Source organism: Ostrinia furnacalis, unplaced genomic scaffold, assembly GCF_004193835.3.
Source record: "Ostrinia furnacalis isolate ACB-3 unplaced genomic scaffold, ASM419383v2 OfSCF2163, whole genome shotgun sequence".
Classification (NCBI taxonomy): domain Eukaryota; kingdom Metazoa; phylum Arthropoda; class Insecta; order Lepidoptera; family Crambidae; genus Ostrinia; species Ostrinia furnacalis.
Window position 1 is genome coordinate 473,264 of NW_021132402.1, and position 17,544 is coordinate 490,807.

The 17,544-nt window shown below is 40.1% G+C and overlaps 1 protein-coding gene across 6 annotated transcripts; it reads left to right on the forward strand.

Moving 5' to 3' along the window:
• The first annotated feature begins 209 nt into the window (after positions 1 to 209).
• Positions 210 to 4,500, forward strand: LOC114354823 (uncharacterized). 6 transcript variants are annotated; one of them, XR_003656056.1, is made up of 5 exons: positions 210 to 696; positions 796 to 934; positions 1,025 to 1,123; positions 2,011 to 2,234; positions 4,199 to 4,500. XR_003656056.1 is itself a non-coding variant. In XM_028307394.1 (4 exons), exons 2-4 carry the CDS (start codon positions 882 to 884, stop codon positions 4,383 to 4,385), a joined length of 339 nt encoding a protein of 112 aa, XP_028163195.1. In that variant the 5' UTR covers positions 210 to 696; positions 796 to 881; the 3' UTR covers positions 4,386 to 4,500. The 6 variants fall into 6 exon arrangements, 2 of the variants coding, with proteins under 2 accessions (XP_028163195.1, XP_028163196.1); XR_003656055.1 differs by having other exon boundaries at positions 1,025 to 2,234; XR_003656054.1 differs by lacking the exon at positions 4,199 to 4,500 and having other exon boundaries at positions 2,011 to 3,958.
• The last annotated feature ends 13,044 nt before the right edge of the window (positions 4,501 to 17,544 follow it).

The window sequence follows — 17,544 nt, forward strand, 5'->3', positions numbered from 1 at the left end:
GAGCGGGCAACCCCACCCCTACCACGCTGTGGGCTCGGTGTCCGAGCGGTCTCATTCCTTTGTGCGCACGCGCAACGACCGCACGCAGTATAAGAAAAATGCTTAAGTGACGTCACCAGGACGTTTTTACCGACAAAAAACGTAATTATTTTAAGTTGTGCAGTGTAGTGACGAGAATTAGACCCAACAAAAGGTTGGTTGTAAAAAAACAAAAAAAAAGTAAAAAGTGTCCGAGACATTAAAAACGATCATTGAATAGCCTGCCATAAACCAAACCGAAACCGTCCCACCAGATGCACCGACAGAGGGGCGCCACCATCGTTTAACTCTATAGTTTTTAATAGTCAAAAATTGGAACCAGCGATCCGGCATTGATGGTGGCGCCCCGCCGCCATCGCACGGATAGGTCACGGTTGGGTCCATACATAAATATAGTGATCTGTGGAATGAATAAAAACAAAACACCGTCGTATGATTAAAATTTCTCTCTGACCGCCGCCAGCCAGCCATGCCACTTCGCTCCAATCACGCCATACATAAGTGCCACGTAATCACCGTTATAATACCACCAAGCAACAAATAAACAGAGGAGAGGCGTACTTGTCGTGAGGATACCATGGGTGTGTGTTTTGTGGTAGTGTTTTCGCTGCGACAAAGATGACGCTCTGGCAGTTCGAAAGATCAACGACTTTGATGGTAAGCTACGCTCATTAATCCTCCTCTCTCCGTTCCACATTTAGCCTCTCTCTAATCCGTACGTAGATGGTATGTGTAAAATGATGCATTGTGCTTTAGTCTTCCAGGTCCAGTGATGATAATATGTTGAGGAAGCAACCACCATAGCACCATCACACTAAAGCGAGATGGGTCGCTAGGCACCTATGCTGGGACGAAACCATGTAACCCGTGTACATGTTACGTGCATACACTGTAGGTAGGTAAACTTCCAGATTGAGATTCATATTCTTTGAAGATCCAAGAGATGTTTTTTGACCTGTGTTTTAAATGTGTGTTTTACTTCCAGGGCACGAATCGGCGGGGGGAGATCGTTCCAACAACGCGTCGCAGCGAACCTGAAGGAGCCACGAAATGCGACTGTTCGATGCCTCGGTGTGGAGAAAATGTGGGTGCATGCTCGTTTCGGATACTTTCTATGACCATCAGCCCACTCCAACTTATCATACAGATATTTGGGCTTTGCTGCTACAATAATGCCAAACAACATAGTGGCGAGATGCAACCTCCTGCGCGCCTCCATTTTAATAAGGCCTGCAGAGTTTAAGAAGGGGGTAATATGTGTGCGTGGCGGCACAGTAAAACAGAAACGCGCACATGCATTCTGAACTCTTTGAAGCAGTTTCGCTGACCTGGCGAGTAGGCATGGACCATACACTGTGTCACAGTAGTTTAGTTTGGACAGTACAAGAGATTCACAAAGCAATATTCTGAGTTTCTCACTAATATATGGTCTAAGCCTGTACAGCACTTTCAGCCGATAAAAGCAGCTCCTAACACACTCACTGATATGGCTCTCGAAACGAAGGTGGCTGTCAAAAACTATGCCCAGGTTCCTTGCTTCCACCACTCTCTCAATGGGCTCTCCATTTATAAAAACATTGAGGGCTATAGTACTTAGTTTTTTTATATTTTTAGCAGTTCCAAAAAGCATAAGTTTTGATTTTTTGGGGTTTATCACCAGGCAGTTATTCTTGCACCACTCTGAGATGCTCCGCAAGTCGTTGTTCACCCTGGTCACTCCATCGGCATGGTCTGACGGTGGGAATGGCAGGTACAACTGCAAGTCATCTGCATATAAATGATGATGACAGTGTCTTATAGTTCCCGTTATATCTGCACTGTATAAAATGTATAAGATAGGGCCTAATATTGATCCTTGAGGGACTCCGCGGATTACTGGTTTCAGTGTCGATTCCAACGTAGTACCATCCTTTTGCTTTAGCTGAACATACTGATGTCTTTGTGTGAGGTAACTGTGGAACCATTTTACAGCAGTGATATGAAGACCATAGTAACTCATCTTTGAGAGAAGAAGAGGAATGCTGATTGTGTCAAAGGCGCGCGAGAAGTCGAGCAACAACATCAATGACACTTGGCCCCTGTCCTGGGCAGCCAAGAGATTGTCAACCACATCAGCCAGTGCGGTTGCAGTTCCATGACCTCTCCGGAAGCCAGACTGATAGTGCGGGAGAATGTCTTGTTCTTCAAGGTATTTGGTAAGTTGACCACACACGATTCTTTCCAACACTTTCGAAAGGCATGGGAGCAAGCTGATAGGTCGAAGTTCCTGCACTGTAACTGGTTGGCTGGTTTTTGGCAGTGGTTTGACAAGCGCTATCTTCCAGCTCTCAGGAAATACACACTCCTCGATTGACCTATTGATCATCAAAGTAATAGCCTCCAGTGAGTGAGGCAAGGTTAACAGCAGCATATCTAATGATATGCCATCATCTCCCTGGGCATTTGTTTTCAGCGATCTGATAGTTTTCAAAATGACTTCTTCGCTGACCGTTTGAATAGTAAATGGGGCGGCACCACGGTTGTATCTATGTAGCTCAAAGTATGTCAGTTGTGATATTGATATATTATTCTCACCGGGTACATTTAGAAAGTGCGTGTTTATTAAGTTTGGATCACATAATGATGGAGGGAAATCAGTAGACTCCTTTTTGTTGGTTAACACAGAGCTCTTGAGATTTTTCCATAGCTTTTTTGGGTTACTGAGGCTGCCACTTATATGAGTGTTAAAGAAACTCTTTTTCTCCCGCTCGATTGCTTCTAGCACTATGCGCTTCATTGTAATGTAGCTGTTCTTGAGTACAGATGTTTTATGTAATTTGTATTTTTTGTGGTAGGAGTCTCTCAACTGCATCATTTGTTTAATAGTGTCAGTTATCCAAGGGTGTGGAGGGTGCTTAAATTTACGCTTTTTGACGGGAGCATGGAGATCCATTAGTCCTACCACACAATCAGTGAAGGCAGCAACTAGATTGTTTACCCCATCGATTCTTCCAAAGTTATACCAGTTGATTGCTTTCAAGTCAGCATTCATTTGTTCATGGAGTATATCTTTAAGCGGTCTGTATGTCACCCAGTATGGTTTTGGTTTATCCTTCCTTACCTTGAGCTCCGCCAACAACATAGCATGGGCGCCCAGGTCAGGAGAATGCCTCACTGTCACCTGAAGAGCCCGAATGTCAGTGCATATTAGGTCTATCAGTGTACTGCTGTGGTCGGTATGATGTGTGGGTTCCAATACTATTTGCTCAAGGCTAAGGGTATGAATGAAGCGTGTAAACTCCCTACATTTGCAATGGTTTTCGTCTAGGAGATTAATATTAAAGTCGCCCACTAACACCAGCCCATCGCATTTAGGAAAAGATGTAATGGATTCGGAGATTGCATCAAAAAATGTACCCACATCCTGCCATGGTGGTCTGTAGGCTGTGCCGACTATCACGACCTGGTTGCGAAGGCGTAAGGATATCCACATCTGCTCAACAGACCCAGCAGTGTCAGGGTGAGGACATGGCCTTACATTAAGACCTCTCCGTATATAAAATCCTATACCACCTCCGCGTCCCCCTCGGATGTGAATTGGTCTGGGGGTGTGTTTCAGCCGATAGCCACTCAGTTTCGGAGCCACATCATCCTCCCCCGCTCTAAGCCAGGTTTCGTTTATGGCCATAATGTCCGGGGCAAGTTCCTCAATTGCAATAATAAATTCCTCATGTCGAGTATTCAGAGACCCCGCATTAAATAGACCCACAAGTAAATTTTTCTTTAACCCAAGGCCTGTTGATTTAGTAGGTTATGTAAAAGCTGGCCCACAGTCAAGCGAGAAAACAAACAATCATATTTGTGGTAATTAGTAGTAGCAATGGCATCCGCAACATCAATGTAAATACAATTATGTTCTTTGTGTTCAATATAATATACTGGCATTAAACAATCACAATAATCACAATGCATTTCATTCTTACTTCCGTTATATAACAGCATGTTTATGCGACTTAAAACAAAATTTGGAGCAAGTTGATAAAAGACTAATATGTTTAAATAAATAGGGAACATTGACAATACAGAGGTAAGCAATCCATTTAGCAGAATGGCGTTGAGGTTTTTAATTATTATATCTAAGGCAAACCTTATTATAACAGTACTAAATTTACATTTACAGGGACCCGCGACTGTTAGTCATATGCTTGGCGAGCCGAAAACCCTGTCAAGGTCGACCAGGGTGCGAATTTGATACACCTGCGCACCATCACTCTTACGAGCAAAAATGCGACCCCGTCTCGTCCAAGAGTATCTCCACTGAAGCCGATGACACTCCTCGCGCACCCGGTAGAATAGCTGGCGATTGAAGCGAGTCAGGCGCTCGTTGATGTACACCCGGCCGCCGCCCTCGCCCGTAGAGCCGCGACGCACGCGCGCGGCCCGCAGCAGGTCGTCGCGCAGCTGGCGGCGCGCCAGGCGCACCACCACGCGGCGCGGGCTTGTTGCTAAGGGGGCGTTCTAGTGTTACGTAATGCAATCTGGGGGGAGAGGAGGTCTTGAAAAACGTTACAATGCGTTACAGTGGCGGAAGGGCGGTTCGATTTCAAGTTTTTAAGCAGAAGTACTTTGTAGTTGGTGTTGTTATTTGTAACTTTATACCGTAATGTCATCAAAGAGAGAGTTTGGCATCTTTGGCACCCTCCCTCCATGTCCTTGCCATGATCACAAATTATTGTGTTCCTACTAAATTTCTTCTAAATCGGTTCAACGATTCTTGAAATAACACCATTTTATAAAATAATTGGTTACATCATCATAACGTGATCAATTTTACGATTTGGCCACGATATAAATGCATATTAGTGTTAAATTTGACTTATTAATTATTAATCAATAAACTTAAATGAGAAAAATTCAATAAAAATAAAGAAAAGATACCAATTGAAATAATTATAAAATTATTTGTTTTCACCCGGTGTAAACACCCACGGGTGGAATGAAACGGGTTTTTATTGGGTTTTTACCCTCATGTGGGTTTTTACCCGGGTGGAAACCCATCTCTAGCTCTTACACGAGACGCATTTCCAGCTGGCCCGGTGGTCCCCGGTCAGCGTGTTGTAAAAGCGCTGCTCGGATACTCCAGCGCATTCCAAGTCATATGAGTCCCGGCACAGACTGCAAACCAGGAACCTCCGGTCCTCGATTTTCTTAAGGCAGCCACTGCAGTTCTTAATGCATTTCTTTCCCTTTGGCGACATTCTGTTCTGAGTATCGAGTTACAAATACGAAAGAAGAAAATAAAAATAAAAAAAAAACAAAAAATATTTTAGTATTCGGATTTGAACCCACAGTCCCTACGTCAGTGCGCGCCAGTCCCACGGCTATCCAACCGCGCCACCGTGTCACGTGAGTTGTGAGCGAAATTTGACACTTGTGTAAACAGTGGCACGGACGGTCGTTGAACCGGTCAGCTGTCGAGTTCAATGTACCCGACACGACACACAAAATAAATGTTTGCACCGAACACTGTACACCTGTTTTTTATATTTTCTACTTTGCCGAACTTTAGCGCGAGAACGGTTTGTCCAAAACTTATGAACTTGGTCTTATTCAATGCAGGATTTAGTGCCCTTTAACCGTCATGAAGACCACTTTTCGATTGGGTAAGTCCTTTACGCGGTATAACCGGAAAATCGAAAAAACGCCCCTTTCGGGGGCCCCCACCACTTAAACACAACTCCGTCGAAGTCGAAAACTTAGGAGAGTCTTAATGGGCAACCAATGAAGCCATTAAAGCAAAAAAATCTTTTGTAGGAATTATTTCCGATTTAATCAATTTTTGTGTTTAATTCTACTGGCCTAATAAGCCATATTGCCCATGTTAGATGACAAATTCCTACTCAACCCGCACTTTTGTTCGTAGTATTATCATTCCAATTGTCTTGTATTTATTGTGATAAATGCATTGCCTGCGAATTGCATCAACCACGGTGATAATTACGAGTGCTAAACCCCCTGAAAGTCTGGCAAGTGAGGAGGCGCGCCGAGCGAGTCGGCGGACAATCGCGGAGCGGCCGTCATTGTGGCGAGAGGGCGCCCGCGCGGGTCACAGCCCTGAGGACGGCCCAAGGAAAAGTATCAAGCGATTCCAATTTATTAATTATAGCCTTGAAAGCCTTGTCAGTCCCAGCCGACCTGTCGCCACACGTGGTTGAATAGGTAACACCTAAGATAGGATTCAGGTGATTCTTATTCAGTAACAAAAATATGTCAGAGGCAAGTACACCTGAGTTAAGGTGATTCTTATCCAGTAATAAAAAGATGTCAGAGGCAAGTTGGCAAACAGTGTAATTAAGTAAGTAACAGAATAATTTACCAGAAAAAACTCATCAATGTTATTTTGAGCTAGAACAGCACTTATTACTGTCAACTATAAGTACTATCCAGCCACATTTCCAGCATTAACAATGGCTGAAGCTGATTAAGCGCGTATTGTAACCGCTACCTCTTACACCTTGTTGCTGCATAAAATATGAGCGATGTTAACATACATGTATCATTATCGGCGGCATTGTGCGTCGCGGATTATCCGCCCCGTGCTAATACTTTAATTAATGCTGCCCTCCGCCACCCCGCCCGCCCTGGGGTCCTTAAGTCGCATTGGGCACACACGCGTACCTATCTGTAGATATTTTGCTAGGTGGGCAAATAAACAGGAGTTTTGTTTACTTGTGGATTTATTTTTATATAGTTAAGTGCCTGTTCATTTTAACATTTTAGTATGAATAAAGTTTAAAGCTTAGTAAGTAATGTATGTAATGTAATTTCATTTCATAAAAGTAAAAGTGACTGAAAAATGTGAAAGGAAAAATGAAGGAATGCTTTCTCGTTTGATGAAAAATATGAAAAATTGATCTTACTTTAGAAGGGTTCATAAAAATCGGTTTATTAACCCTCTCTCTAAACGTTCGTGTGAGCGAGCTTAGAATAGGTACACGTAATTTTTCATTAATATGCATTACATTTTTGATTGCAGCGTTTGTTAACCAGCTTGCTTAATCCGCGTTTCTGCGTGTGGCAGGATCTCACAATGCAATTTGATCCATGAATATTAAAGAATGAAGCGTCAGCGTTGAATTTAGATAGACTTTTGCTTACGTAGCGATGATCCGAGGATCAGTCTAACTCACACATCGGTAATGAGCGTCTTGTAGGCGTTTAATTAGTTAACAATTCTAATAAATTGGAAGCCAAGAGGTTGATTGTTTTACAATATTAAAATAAATACTCAATCATAAATATACTTGAGCCAAGAATAAAATGATTGTAATGGATTGAAGGGCATTTATGAACGACGACATCCCCATGGGCTGTCCCCACATTCTCTTAAAGAGTTCTTAATGAGCAGAGAGTTATATTTAGGTAAACTCAATTCAAAATATATGAGGTTATTAAACTTGTTATAAAATCTAATTAATTTCGTAAATTGAATTTGGCATATTTAGATCCGTCGAACGCCGTAATTAAAATATTGTGTGGATGAACACAGGCGTCGTAATTAACCGGCGCCTATATTAAGCGAGGCACGTCATTACGAGCGAGCGCGACCGCAGCAGTCCGCAGGATAACCGTGGAGTTAGTGTTATTGCCGGAGAAGGCGACTCTGCGGTGGCGTTAGTTGGCGCGAGCTAAGGACGCGTGCAGGCGGAGGAAGACGGAGGGGCGTGATCATGATTCGGAGGGAGATTCTTGTTCTTCATCCTCAAAATCGATGCTTGGCTTACAAACTTGAATACAAGTTTCTTAGTAGTAGCCTGACATAGTCAAGACCAAAATCTATGCAAGCACAACCGCTGAAACCAGTATAAGATAAAAAATGCATGTAATATAGTCGTCATTTCTTCACGCACCAAGTATAATGCCAGGCATTAAAAGCAATCAAAAAATTTAATATTATATTACTATTTTATAGTGTTTGTTAACTCACGACTTAAGAATGACATTAAAATAGCTAACTACGCGTTAAATCTGCCGCGAGTCGCAGAGTTTCAGTTAACTGCTAACCAAATGACGCGGCGATCTCGACTCGCGGCGACCCGGCCCCGCCCGGTCTTATTCTTCAATTTATGGGCCATATACTTTACTCCAAGAGTCACGGTTTAGAATACTATTTCATGGATTAAGTACCTAATTTTAAAGCGCCATTTTTCACAGTATAGGTTGCATATAAAAGGTAACAGATGACCTAAGATTACTCATTGAATTAATGCGATCTTAATAATGTCGCGTGATCGCTGTTAAGTTGCAACAACTCCATTGTCGTATTTTTAAGTAATATGTGAATGCAAGTTACGAGCTCAGTGTATATGTTACTGGTATTTAATTTTACTTTTATGTTAACTGTGACAGTAAATTAAGCAAACAAAATTGCTTAACCCGTGGACGAAAATCTGTACACTGGGAGTATCTTGTTTTTCTAGAAATGTTAAAGCATTCACCTATTAAGAAATGCGCGATAAATTTAGTGAATAAACTTGTAAGTTGGCAGGAAGGCTCATTATTATCATAAAGATTGATTGTAAGGATTGCCTACGGCGGACTCCGTAGCAGCAGCTACGGGGCATGTTCGTAGTATAACGTAGGTACTACGAACGTGACTCGTAGCTGATGTAGACGTACAGCTACAACAGAACTCTAGAGAGAGTAAGTTAAACGTTCCCGTTTCTTCACTTTTGATAAATGCAGTCTGCTGGGCCAAACAAATAAAACATTTTTTATTATTATGTTCTTTTGAAACACCTTGTCTGAATTAAAATTTTTCATTATCACATTGAGCTATAAAGCCCCCGCGCGTCGAGCAAGTGGCGCGAATCAAAAGCCGAGTCCGTGCGAGTGCGAGTCACCGCGTCAAATTAGAACACGCCTCACCTCGTTTAATTAAACCAACGTTCATTGACGCATCGCACTCGCTTTTCCTTCATACAATAAAACCTTATCTCCTCTCAATAGAGTCGAAAGTAATGCGTGCCAACTGCAATGTTCTTCAAACCAATCAGTCAAGAGCTGAATTCATATCTCACCTACAGTAAAAGGTTGTAAGGTTCAAATTTTAACATTGCAGGTAACACTTGTCGATGTTGACGATAAGGTAAAACTACACGAACAATTTTCCGCTTAAGATTGTTTGGAAACAGTTGCCGAAGCTAGTGACTAATTGCTTACTCCAATAAAAACAAGTGCGAGTCGGGCTCGCGCACAAAGGGTTCCGTAGCAGCAAATATAATAAACTTATTATGTCAATTTATACACCTGGTGAATGGAGCCTAAACTCTCCCGATATTTTGCCTTGTACTTTTATGTATGAATATTAATTTTATATATGTATTTATAAATATTCCGAGCTAAAGAGGTGGCAAAAGCAATGGCAAACAAACCACAATCAATAGTATTCGGTTGTCGCTGAACACTTGGAAACTGAATACATGACTCCGATAGATACGGAAACAAGGCTTTTACATATATTTTTTGCGATTTTCCTAGAACACCAACAAGACTATCGTACACACGCAGTATTCCATTAATGTAATAAATACAACTCCAGTGCCCCACTAATCCCACGTCACCGTCATAAATTACTTGAAGGTGCGTCTCATTTTTAGGTACAGGTTCAATCAGTTCAGGGTGTTGAAATAATTCTAGCTCACGCGGTCTAAATGATGTGCACCGAAACCTCTATTTTTTTTAGAATTTTATACCCCGTAGTTATAAAAATAGAGGGGGGGGGACATACTTTTTACGACTTTGAGAGCTGATATCTCAAAAACCGTTCACTTTAAGAAAAATGTTTTTTAGAAAACTTTATATCATTTTAAAAGACCTTTCCATTGATACCCCACACGGGTATGTACATCGAAAAAAAATTTTCATCCCTCAGTTACATGTATGGGGGGCCCCACCCCCAATTCTTTTTTTTTCTATTTAGTGTCATAATTTTGTAGCGGTTCATACAACACATATTCCCATCAAATTTCATCACTGTAGTACTTATAGTTTCCGAGTAAATCGGCTGTGACAGACGGACAGACGGACAGACGGACAGACGGACAGACGGACAGACGGACAGACGGACAGACGGACAGACGGACATGACGAAACTATAAGGGTTCCGTTTTTGCCATTTTGGCTACGGAACCCTAAAAATCATTAAGTGCAATGCAATGGTACAATAAGTTTTCTTTATTATCTGACATTCGAATTTATTTCGATATAATTTTTCAGTTTGTTCTTATGATGAATTTGAGCAAAATCTAATGAACAATTTTAGTTGCCGGTGTAACGGCGCGCGCCGTCACTGCGCTGGTTTGTGGCAATAAACGGATGCGCACGAAAGGAATAAGTTGCACATTCCGGAGCGTTGACGGGGCTTATGAACTTTGAAATTTACCAGCAATTTGTCAGATATTAAAGTCGCACTATGTGTAATACTTCGGTAGGTTTTCCTCGTAATCTGTTATATTTGTGAGGCAAATGAAATATACTGAGATCCCGAGGAATTGGATCCATAGAGGAATTCCTGTTTTCGAGTCAGAATACCGCACGAGAGTGGACGGATATCAGAATAAATGTGGATTGTTTTCGTGAATCTTTATCTTCGACAGGATTTTCTCAAAGGATGTTGGGCAAAGGTTAAGCTTGATGTTTGTCAGCCCTCGCAAAGATTCCATGCCCATGCCCATGGTTGGTAGACACTATTTAAAACATGGTAAAAGTCGTTTCAGTATTAAGCACATGGAGCGAAAGAAAGATAGGTTACCAGATAGAGCAATACTCTCGAACAGACAAAGTCACAATAGAAAAATTTATGCAGTAAGCTTAAGTTAATTTCTGAGATTTTAAGTTATTCTTAGCTACCACGGTGGCAACTACGACGATGCTGTGTGATGTATCGCTTAAAACTAATTACATTTTGATAGACGTTATTTTCGGTGCCGAATAGGCATTGAACGGGTATGCTACGGTGAGTTTGCTCCGTTATACTACGGATGACTACGAGTATCATACGGGCTGTCGGATGTAAAACGTTGATGATGCGTTTCAGGGCCAAAATATTGCTGTGAACGCTTTTGATTCCAAATGCTTACATAGACAAAAGCTTGTGTCATTGTTTTTATCATGAAGTTTTCTATGTTATAATAAAATATTTTTCGCTTTGAAATTGTAGAGTTCGAATGGCAACACAATAAACTGATCACGTTGGAATCTTATGATGTTGTTGTTTTTCTAACGAAAATAATTAGCCTGATTTGTTATTGTTTGAACCTTAAGTTGAAGACTTTCTTTGCGTTTTTGCAGTACCAAGGGACTTCGTGCGATGATAACATGCGGTAATGTAGTTCCTGCCTCATTAGTAGTTATGTTAACTGCGAACTTTGGCGCGGAGGTTGTGTAGACAAGTCGACAACTCTCGGCTACATGTTATGCCTACTACGCTACTCATGCTACGCGCTTAACGCGAAACCCAGAACGTTCAGTTTACTTAGAAACTTAATATTAAGTTAATCGTAGCTATCATAACTTACTACTGTTTGTGCAAAAATTGTTGAAAGTCTTTATAAGTTCTTAAAATTATGATTATGTTTTGAATATTTGCTGAGTAACGTATTATACAACTGTTTATTTTTTTCATAACTGTAATATGAAATGAGTACTACGGGGAATACATAACTGGCTTGAAGAAGAAGCAGAATATACGGAATAACAATCCAAGAGTCGAGTTTGTGATTTCAAAACCATCTTTTAAGACAAATGTCTTGGATCGAGCGAGGGGAGGGAAGGGGCGCAAAAGTACACGCACGAATGTACAATCAATAGACGCTGTTAGCTACATATTAATTATCTTGGGCAAACACGAGCTCATGTTTGGCTTCGCAGCCTCCGCGGCCGCAGGGCTGCGTCTACACGAGATTCTAGGAATGGAGTCAGATAAATAAATTTCACTTCAGTCCTCTTTCAGATATTGGCTAAGATATTCATCAATGAATTTCATAAGAAATAGGCTAAGATATTCATCAAATTGAATTGAATTGAAAATAAAACCGAGATAATAATTACAAGAAAAAAACAGTTTCACATCAATCGCTTTAGCTGGAAAGAAATTCGCGGTTTTTGTTCCTACTTGAGGCTGTTGTTTAAATGTTTAAAATTCATGTAGGTTTTCAATAATTTCTTGTACTTTTTGGGTTAGTACTGAATTTGGTTATCTAGTCCCGTTTTCATGGTTAGTCATCTCATGTGGTAACCGGCAGCCCTGTCGTTATCACCGGCGCGGCCGCCATCTAATCGCTGCACTCGCTCGCCCGGCCCCGTCGGAGCACAGCGAACAGCTAACATGAAACATTCACGCTTTGAAAACTCTAGCTCGTTTGGCCTGCCTGCTATCACACTGGTCAAAGTCAAAACCTGCCGGCATTATGATATTTGTTATGTCATAAACTTTTAAAGCGGACAGATTAGCAAGCTGAAGTGGCAATCGGCAGGGCACATAGTACGCAGAACTGACGGCCGATGGGGCAGAAAGGTTCTGGAGTTAAGGCCGCGTACCGGAAAACGCAGCGTGACGACATCATAAAGGTAGCAGGAAGGCGCTGGACGCAGACCTCTACTAACCGGGCAACATGGAAAGCATTGGGGGAGGCCTATGTTCAGCAGTGGACGTCCTATGGCTGAGATGATGATGATGATGATGAAACTTTTAAAAGAAGGTTTTTAAAACATATTATTTGCAAAAATCGACAATAAGTTAGGAATGGCCTGTCTGTTCTGCTCCAGGCTCGGGCTACGATCGCCTGATCGCGGGAACTCGGTAAAACTGTAATTAACCGCGGAGATACGCGCCATATTTGTTCAGAGCCACTGTGTGCCTGCTGGGAGCTACACACTTGTACACTTTTAAACCTTATCTGTAGATAGCGCGGGGTACACGACAGAGTTGTACTTGTAATTACCCTACATGATTAAGTAAAGGAAAAGGTGTTTTATAGATAACATAGGTACTCAATATGTTTTGTTAAGAAAGTAGTTTGCAATACAGAATTGTTTCAATTGAAATTTTATGTAAAACACTATTTGTGGACTAAAAATCACCTTCTTAGGCTCGATTTGACCAAACTTTTATCCGAGAACAACTCCTGGTATATTCTGGTAAATTTTCGGTTGTCATTTATAGCCTATCATTTCTTCTGTAATACTTAGTCGATGGAAGTAATTGATTTGCAAACATTAAAGAAGCATTGCTTAATCGCGCTTGTACAAGTTAAATATTTGCCGAGGGCGACCGACATTCAAAATATTGTTTTATGTACACAATATCCATAAAGCAACATTTCGTATGGGAGCGAAATCATCTGGTTGGAGCTTTATTGAAAATTTCACTTTACATATTGCGGTTTCGGAAATCCATTTTCATCCTTAACGCGTTACAATAGAGATTCAGCCTAGAGACAAGGTAGGTTGTTAAGTTTGTGAGTAAAGTTTCTTAGCTAATATTTGTAGTACATTTTCGCCGAATACATTTAATTTAATCATAACATTTAATGTTGTTGCGAAGTTTCAACCGAAGAAATACGAAACTCCGCCGGCGCGGGCGCCGCGTGTGTGATCGGCGATGTGGGTCCCGCTTGTGGAACAATCAGGTAGACACGTATATAGGTATTAATATTTGTATAGGAGCAGGCGCCTGTTTACATGTAAAAACTTTTATTTTAGTTTATCGAGTTTCACAGTGATCTGAGTGCGGCCGGTGTCACGCGATGCGCCGGTATCGGTTACCAATTACCGGACGCCCCCGTGCGTCGCTATTCAGGGCGGGGAACGAATCCTTCTAGTTTTCTTCAATTGTCAATATTATTATAGTTCATTTTTTAATGTAATGGATAATGGTACCGTTAACTACATGATATAGGTTCAATCTCTCGTATCTAGAAGGTTGTAATAAACTCGTGAGTAGCCATAATCTAATAGGAGGCTTAAATTAATAAGATATATTGGTGTTATTGAATATTAAGTGACATAATATTTATTTGTATTGAAAATTGGGAAATCTTCAAAAGACAGGTTATTTTGATTTTCCGGCTCGTGATAATAAAGATTCAGAGTTGCAGTTTTATTTCATAAACATTTGCAAGCTCAAATTAATATGTCTGTCTCTTAAAAAGGATGATAGACCCATCTGCGGACACAAGGGATACATTTGTTGGCGCATTAATTTTTTATGACATAAAGAAAAATGTGTGTACATTCCCAGCAGTGAGTGTCACCCTCAATGTCCCAGCAGCTGGGCCGTTGTTTACGCGCGCGCCCGCGCGTTAATATTCAGCGGGCACGCTCCCGTCGGCTGCCGCGCCGTAAATATCAGCTGATCACGCGCCGCCTCACGCACCAGGCTTAGTGGGGGGAAAGCGTGCGAACTATTAGTTATCGATGGAATCATATTTAGAGTCTTGTGATAATGTCTGGTCCATAGATTTGTAAGTGATTTGTAGCTGTATTTTTTACTAAATAATAAGTAGTATTCTATGTACTGTAACTGTACCTATTAATAAAAAAAATAAAAAAAATAAAAATAAAATTGTTTACTGAAATTAGATTTATGAGCAGTCTCGTAATCAGCAACTTAATATTAGGTACTTTTACGCAAACGCAACCACGTCACGTAACATAACTTCAACGACAACAAATCGCTGAGTCGCGATTCGATCGAGTAATCGTTCTATTGATATGATCCTTGTGAACACGGACTTAGAACTGTTTTTCAATAGGACGACTTGTAAACGTCAACGAGATGTTGACTGTGTCAAATACGTGAATTAGGAGGCCACAGGAGTTGCTTTCCTCTGTTGCTATCACTTAAGTAATGCACCTTACCAAAACAATGTAAGTAACGTTACTTTTTGCAGCCTTTACAACTCTAGACAAGTACTCATCGTTTGCACTTCGAAACATAATTCGTGGATGGTAGTGATATGTTAAAAAAATAAGCCAATTAATCATAAAAGATTGGCACAGTTTTCCACAAGTTTCTAAATTAAGAAGTTATCGATGGCCCTCGTATCGAAAGCGTCGCGTCCTCACTACGCATGGAACGTAGTGCGGCATCGCATATTGACATTGACACCGGCGTGTTTTATTATTATTGGTATCGGCCCTTGATGGACACATTTGCGGGAGATACGGGACATTGGTCGAGCTTCAGTAGGTGTAGCGAAATTTAATATCATACCTAATTTGTTATAAGTATAATATAAAAATGGTTTTTTTTGTTCGTACTTGTGATTAAGATCTTTAACAAATAACCGTTTTATTTTAATTCTATTACTAGCTTTTGCCCGCGGCTTCGGAATTTCGGCTTCAGCGAAATTTAGTTTGTCACAGATCGTCATAAATTATAGCCTATTATGTTATTCTGGGTTATAAACAATAATACTGTAAAGTTTCATCAAAATCTGTTTAGTAGGTTTTGCGTGAAAGAGTAACAAACATCCAGACATCCACACATCCAGACATCCAAACTTTGGCATTTATAATATTTGTAGGAAGTAGGATTACGTTAAGTACCTGTCTAAAGTAGGTAAGTAAAGTATCGCCTACTGAAGCACTTAGAAAAAAATTAACTATATTGCAACGGACTCTTACATTTCGGTGTAGTAATTAAATATTTACTTGGACTATTCGAAAGAAAAAAAAACTGTTAATAGCACAGGTAAATCAATTTTGTGGCTTTGTGTGAGAAATTAACCTAAATTGAAGGATTTATCATTCCCTTCAGTATAAAAATATATTAATTTAGTGAAATCAACATAAATTGATAGTATGACAGTACAGGATAGTAAACGTTTTTCACCAATCAGTGAACCTTCCTAAGTACTACGTCACACTACTAACGGGCGCGAGGGCCACGCGATCGATGCGCCTTCAAAAGACTTCAACGCGCCTTTTTTATCATTTACAAAAATATTACTTTTTTCCAGGAACTTTTCCATGATTTGTGCATGGTGTAAATGATGTTGTAGATAATTTAGATTTTGCAATGGAAGTGATAATTTGAACTAATTTTATATGCTGAGTATTTTACATTGATAACACAGGCCTGCAAAAAAATATTTTTTTTTTGGTGCAGCTCTTTTTGTATATACGATCGATAATATAGGTAATCTACAATATATTGACATACTTCATTTCAACTCATCAGCTCTAGTTTGTCGACTACCCTCATTTTAGTTTTTTTCCCGTCTTGTTCGCAAATAGTCATTATTACAATAACATCGATAAATTTTATGTTACTATTTAGCTATGGATAGTACGTCCAGATGTTGTGTTAATGATCCTGATTCATTTTGATAAGTTTGTGGTGAATACTACTGAAATATCAGCGTGAAACCATTAAAAACACGCCGAATTTTTTGTATTTTGCTTACTTTGGTATTGAAATTCAATACAAAGGTAAGGTGTAGGTGCCTCAAATTGTATGTGTAATGTGCATTGAACATCTGCGAAGATACTAGAAAGGCAGACGTAAGTTTTTGAAGCTTGGAGTGCCTATGATATGGCGAAAATGGCCAATATTTCCAGTTATTTTAACAGAAATTTCCAAGTTTAAGTACTGAAAAACTAAAAGCAGGTGTATTTGATGGACTTCAAATAACTGTATTAATAAAAGACTTCACTAAATTTAAGATTTCTATGAACGATGTGGAATGGTTTGCGTGGAAATCTTTTGTAGCAGTTGTACAAAATTTCCTCGGAAAGCATAAGGCTGAAAACTATGTAGAATTAGTATAGGATGTGCTGGTTCAATTCAAAGATTTAGGCTGTTATATAGGTATAAAATTACACTATTTTAACAGTAAACTAGATCAATTCCAACAAAATTTAGGAGAACTAAGCGAAGAACAAGGAAAACGTTTTCACCAAGACATAAAAACAATGGAGAATAGTTACCAAGGAAGATGGGACGCTCATATGATGACCGACTACTGTTGGAGAATCATGCGAGATTGCCCAAGTAAGTTTCATTCGAAAAAATCACTCAAAAGACAATTTCTTGATGTTTAATGCTAATAAAAATATATATTTATTGTAAAAATTGTTTTTTAGTTATCTCGGGAACTAGAGCTGATAGAGAAAAATTGATTACATTTTTGATATCGCCATGCTGGACATACTTAAAATCAGGTCTTAGATCCCCGGCACCAAAATGGCTGTAGGTCAGTGTAATACATAATTGTTTGTTTCCTCCTCACAAAATAAATTAACAAAAGTAACTAGCGTTTTATATCTAATAGAAAAAGAACAGATGCATAAATTAAACATAAAAGAAAGACGCATTATGTAAACCTTTGTGCTAATAAAATAGGACAAAGTGTAATTTTTGGTTGTCATAAAAATAGTACACTTGTTCTCAACGCCATTGAATGTTCGTTCGTTCGTTCGTTTCAGCCAAATGACGTCCATTGAATGTACTGCATGAAT

Coding starts and splice junctions, on each gene's coding strand:
- LOC114354823 (XM_028307394.1), top strand. CDS start 882: ATGCTGGGACGAAACCATGTAACCCGTGTACATGTTACGTGCATACAC. Junction 935..1,024: donor GTTACGTGCATACACTGTAG/GTAGGTAAACTT, acceptor TTTTACTTCCAG/GGCACGAATCGGCGGGGGGA. Junction 1,124..4,198: donor TGCCTCGGTGTGGAGAAAAT/GTGGGTGCATGC, acceptor TTACATTTACAG/GGACCCGCGACTGTTAGTCA.